This window comes from Anneissia japonica, unplaced genomic scaffold, assembly GCF_011630105.1.
Source record: "Anneissia japonica isolate Jap-2015-1 unplaced genomic scaffold, ASM1163010v1 scaffold287671_len26189_cov107, whole genome shotgun sequence".
Lineage (NCBI taxonomy): Eukaryota > Metazoa > Echinodermata > Crinoidea > Comatulida > Comatulidae > Anneissia > Anneissia japonica.
In genome coordinates this window covers 11032-16598 of record NW_022757809.1, presented here as the reverse complement: position 1 = coordinate 16598, position 5567 = coordinate 11032, and the positions used below count along the sequence as shown (strand labels likewise).

The following is a 5567-nucleotide window of genomic DNA, read 5'->3' as shown; positions in this document are numbered from 1 at the left end:
TCATTTATTTGGGGAAAATCATCAAAACAGTATAAGTATGATTGTTTAATTATTTTTTAAGACAAGAGATTTCAAATAAGTATGGCCTACCTTTACTCTGTCCCTTATAAGTTGTTTGTATTCTAACTGTTTTGGTTGCTGGCTTCACAGTAGTACATTTATGAAAAACCTTTTCTTTTTCAGTGCCACACGATCTGCTCTAAATTTGTGGTGATTCCTTTAAATTAACTTCCTCTACTTCCAGTTGTACATCAGGTGGCTCTTGAATGTGATCTACATTCCCATAGTTTATGTTTTCTTGCAGAATCTAGGGAATGATACATTAAAGAACTACAGCTAGTAATACAATGCACCTATTTTCCCCATGTAATTTCTTATATAAAAAAAAAAATTAAAAAAAAATCTTTACTGAAATCTTACAATATTTTTAACACACGTATTAATAAAACTTAATCTGCGATTCCAACTTACTTATGTCACATTATAACTACTAATGCGCCGGATAGCACAGAGGCATACTGTGACTCACCCTTCTAATTTCACGTTTTTTGTAGGCAGATCTTGGAGTCTCTGAAATGCTGGCACCTACAGGTAGCTCTCTTTTCCCTGTATGGTTAATTGTTGGAACGGCTTCTGGATGTAATTTCCTTTTACTGAAAACAGTAGAAATGCATCGATGTGAAGTAAATATGTACTTTTGGGCAAATTATGATTTTACTTTTTAATTTTTTTTCCACTTTCCAAAAAAGAGGGGGGGGGGGTGTGCCAGATTATTCCCCTCCTATCTTCCCCCTCCCATCTTCTCCTGGGACCTTTGATGACACGTACAGTAGTAGGCCCAGCAGAAGAACATTTACTTCTCATAGCTGGCTTAACTCTGTAATTCACTGTAGGCCTAGTCTAGGCTATAATTTTAAAAATAATCTTAATAGTGTATTATAGGTCTAGTAGTACTAGGCCTAGTAGTAGGCCAAACCTAGGCCTAGTTAGTACTTCTACTAATATTAATAACTAGACTAGGCCTAGCCTCGTAGTAGTAGATGCGAACCGATAGTCTGGGCTAGGCCTAGGCCTAGCCCGGCTGATCTGACAGGCAGCAGGTAAGGTCGATGAGCGATACAGGATAGGCTAGTATCGCTCTTGTGTCAGTTTTTAACTTAACTTATGAAGAATAAAATTATATACAAGCAATAGCAAATTGATTCTGATAGACATAGTCATAGGAGGCCTACCTATTTCCAAATCCAAGCCTGATTTTCACCGGATTCTCTATAAATTGTTCAGTCGTAAAATGGTCGGAACATATACATGAGTACGGGCTACCTTTCCAGTGACTTCTCTTTAGCTGTACAAATTTTTCCCACTTTCTAAAAGCAACTGGGTCTTTGGGAAATACGTGCAAGCTTATGCTGTCTTTGATTACATTGCTGCATCCCATAACAACACATCGTTTCGGCATTTTATTGTTCTCTTTCCATACAAAAACTTCGCTCTACCATGTACAAACAACGATTGTGATTCGTTCCTCTTCTGACGTTTTCACAAAGCGGCTACCGGTAACTAACGAAGATTCGCGACTGAAAACGAGTCGAGAGCACCCTCTACAGTTTGTACCATGTTCCAAGATCTTTAATTTGTTCTAATGGATTTGGTTACATTTGGTTTCAATAGTTTGTATACGACAAAACCTCTTTTCTGGATGAATTTAAGTTGCGTCTTCGTGATATTAAAAAACAAAAGTGTATTGAGAAATTTAGTTTATATTCTAGACTAAGGTTATTCCCTCTGTATAAAAAAGAAATAAGCTTAAGCTATCATTATACGAACGTTAGTAATTTAAAACACAGACGGTTATTGACAAAGTTAAGATTAGGCATACTGGAACTTGAGATTAAAAAGGGGAGGTGGGAAAATATTGATAGAGACAAAAGAATCTGCAAGATATGTAATAACAATATTATTAAAGATGAATTTCACTTTATTTTACAATGCCCATATTATGCTGATTTAAGGAGCAAATATATTCCAAAATGTATTTAATTATATTCATCTATTCACAAGCTCTGTCTATTATTTTCAAATAAAGCATATATTAATAATTTAGCAAAATACGTCTACTTTGCGTTTGAAAAAAGAAACAAATGTAATCTTTTACAATAAATTATGTTTAGTATTAGGGCCAACGGCCCATGTATTTGAATAACTTCCCTGAATAGGGAAAGAAAGTAAAGTAAAATACATTGGTAGCATTATGGGAACTTTATGAGGGGGGGGGGGAGCTGGTCTGTAGTCCCCTAAATTTATACCTCACCTATTCACTTAACAACAATGCTTTAGGGTTAACAGCAAAATGTTATCAACAGCCTAACCTGTTTACTTTGATACGAAAGCCTATTAGGGCCACTGAAATATATATTTTTATGTCGTAATTACGACTTATGTCGAAATTTCGACATAATTATGTCGAAATTACGACATACGTACGTATGTAAAACCCATAATGTCAACCTCTGTCAGACATCCAGATCTTACAATTATTGCATCTGCTTTACAATACAGTCATTGACCCGCTGCTATTTTTAAGCCCTTATTTATTAAAAAACTTTTTTCTTTTTGCGAGAATTAGCTGTTTTAAACGCTGACGTATTTTAAGTCTCTTTTGTTTAAGCAGGCCTGTAGCCATTAGAATTGTAGAAAGGGGAGTTTTCCATAGTCTAGGTGTATTTATAGGTGGTCACAGAAGCTGAAGCCTTTTCAGTAAAGTTTAAATACTTCACCATGATTTCACTATTTATTAACGATGAAGTTATGAATCCATATTGTATAAGTCATATTGGTCATCCTATTAAAGAGAAGGGAGATTATTGACTGGCCATGAGTCTGTCTCTTATACACATCTAGANATCCAGGGAAGGGCACAGATCTGTTTTGAAAGGTGGAGGGGGAGGGCATTTTGTGAGTCGACACCCACCTCAGCCCCACAATGGTTGGAACTGAGGTGAGAAAATTTGAGGAAATAGTACCTCTAGATGGCTAGAAATGACACTTTTATATAGTAAAATTCATCATCACCAAAAAATTTCTCATGATCTTTTATCTAGAATCTACTTAATATCCAGGACAACTTAGGCCTAATTATAGCTTACTAAGCTTTAGCTGTATATACTATAGTATGATCAACAAATCACAACTTTTTTTCGCATTTAGAACAATTTTCTTCACTTTTTCCAACCATGGTGGGACTGAGGCTGTCTCTTATACACATCTAGATGTGTATAAGAGACAATTATTACTATTAGTAGTAGTATTATTAAACAAACATTTAAAGAAACTTGCAAAAGGATAAAAACGAAATTGAACCACAGTATCGCATTTCTATCTTAAAAGACCTGGCCTGATATTTATGGATTTAGGGATACGTCCCTGCCATGAGTAGTCCTAGAACATTTTTTATTTAACTTTGTATTATGTTAAAGCATAGTAATCTCTGTATTACTCACTTATGTAGCAATCAACCAATGCTGTAACAATATTCATTAACCACTGTTGTAACAATATTCATTAACCACTGTTGTAACAACAATTAACACTAATGTAATAACGTATAATATAGATTTTAAAAGTGGTCTGAACAAGCCCAAATTGTACAGGGATTGTCCCTGTGACATTGTAAGTATAGTAAAGATTAAACACAGTTCAAATACGTCTTCGTCGCACGGGAATTGACTTTTGAAAGTACATTCGCTGTTGCATAGCTCTACTTCATCATCGTCCACAGGTACAAGGAAATCCTGTCCCTCGAACATTTGTGGCACATTATACATCATTACCGGGCGTCCAAACGGTCCGTGGCGATTCCTTGAAGGGGTTATGCGATGGGCATTCCACTCTTTAGCGACAGTATTCATATCATCCTAAATAAAAATAAAAGAAGTTTACTATTAATCAAATCCTAATTATAGGACTAAGTGTGGCCTATACATCACATTTCAGGGGTGCTCCCAGGATTTGCACGACGGGTTGAGGCCAAGGTCCCCGACAGGGGGAGCTGATGTCCCGACGAGAGCAAAAGTGGGCCTGGTTGGACGTCGCTCAAAATCTTTCGAATATAATCAAGGGGGCGCCCCAAAATATGACAATTTAGGGGTTTCAAAGGTTTATTTTATCGATTTTAGAGTCTACTAATATGTAGAAACTACTAATAATTTTTTTTCCTCCCCGACGAATTGTAGTTCTTCTCCCCGACAGGAAGAGGCTGCAGCCCGACCCCGTAGCGCTGCCACTGCATGCTACATTAATTGTGTAATGATCAGTTTAATCACTGAATGTATTAGGGCCTGCTAGCGTGTGTACAGTGACAGTGGTCAAGTTCTCACTATGTCCAATGCCGCAGAAGTAGAGGGGGAAGTAGTAGTGGTCGTCAGAACATAGCTAAAGAAGTTTGTGTCACTTCAAGGTGTCGGTGACAATGACCCACTTACCTGAATAAGCTTCATAAAACAAAACTGGATTAAAGATCTGTCCAGATGATCACCACTAAATTTCCCATCGTGCTTCAGTTTTTGAAACAAACTCATCCAGAATTGAGAACAGTGCTTTCTTAACATGCTCCACCAGCACTCAATTCGTGGGTTATGTTGGCTCGTGCCCTGCATAAATCGCCTATCATTATTTGAAAGAAACTGTTGTAACTGGCCCACGACAGTGTTTTCCGTTCCAAGATCTGTCCGAATAAACACTGGACATCCCATTATCTTCTGGACTGTATGTATATAATAGCCGGCGATAACTTTTGGATCACTACTGGTTGTATATGCATCCAACCAGATAACATTTCTAGAAAAACCGTCGATACAGCCATTTATACAAATTCCGAAGGTTTAAGCTTGTCGTACGAATCGACATGCCATATGTAGTTTGGACCGGGGACATGATATATACGTCTTTGTAGTCGTTTGGTTCGCCTTAGCTCAACTCTATCTGGATCTAAATGTTTTAATATAATCCTGACCGTCTCTTTATCAACATTGATTCCGTTCTGCTTACATCTCAGATGCATCCACCGATATCCATGTAGTTGACCTGACGTTTGAAGCTCATTCTCAATACAAACAAGCTATATCCAACAGGTCTGAGTGTTTTTTTCGCCTGAACAGGCCCATTATTAGAAGTCGTCGCTTTAGAGTCCTTTTGCTTATAAATACATTATGCTTTGACAGCAGAATTGAAATAATTTCATTATAAGTCAATCCAAGGTGAAAATAACGCCGGATTAAACCCTGGCAACGAATCGGTGGCATGCTTTCATTTAGTAGACGTGTAGGCCCCTCAATCACACGGTCCGCCCCACGTGTTTTACCAATCAAATACGACAATCCGTGTAATAAGTCGTAATAACGACAAACGTATTTCGAAATTACGACATAATATGTCGAAATTTCGACATAATAAGTTGTAATTACGACATACGTATGTCGTAATTTCAACATATTATGTCGAAATTTCGACATAATAAGTCGTAATTACGACATACGTATGTCGAAATTTCGACATAATAAGTCGTAATT

The 5567-nt window shown here is 37.0% G+C and overlaps 2 protein-coding genes across 2 annotated transcripts in view; both read right to left on the bottom strand.

The window, feature by feature from the left end:
• Positions 1–1580, bottom strand: part of LOC117124881 — a 4478-nt gene extending 2898 nt beyond the window's left edge. Inside the window, exons 1-3 of the mRNA XM_033271211.1 lie at positions 1233–1580; positions 530–653; positions 91–307 (exon numbers count right to left, since the gene is read on the bottom strand). The gene's annotated coding sequence lies outside the window, so the exon portion shown is untranslated. The remainder of the gene's footprint in view (positions 1–90; positions 308–529; positions 654–1232) is intronic.
• LOC117124880 overlaps positions 200–5567 on the bottom strand; it is an 8610-nt gene continuing 3242 nt past the window's right edge. The window contains exons 3-6 of the mRNA XM_033271210.1: positions 4482–4836; positions 3649–3914; positions 530–653; positions 200–307 (exon numbers count right to left, since the gene is read on the bottom strand). Of these exons, the coding sequence (XP_033127101.1) occupies positions 200–307; positions 530–653; positions 3649–3914; positions 4482–4836 (853 nt within the window). The remainder of the gene's footprint in view (positions 308–529; positions 654–3648; positions 3915–4481; positions 4837–5567) is intronic.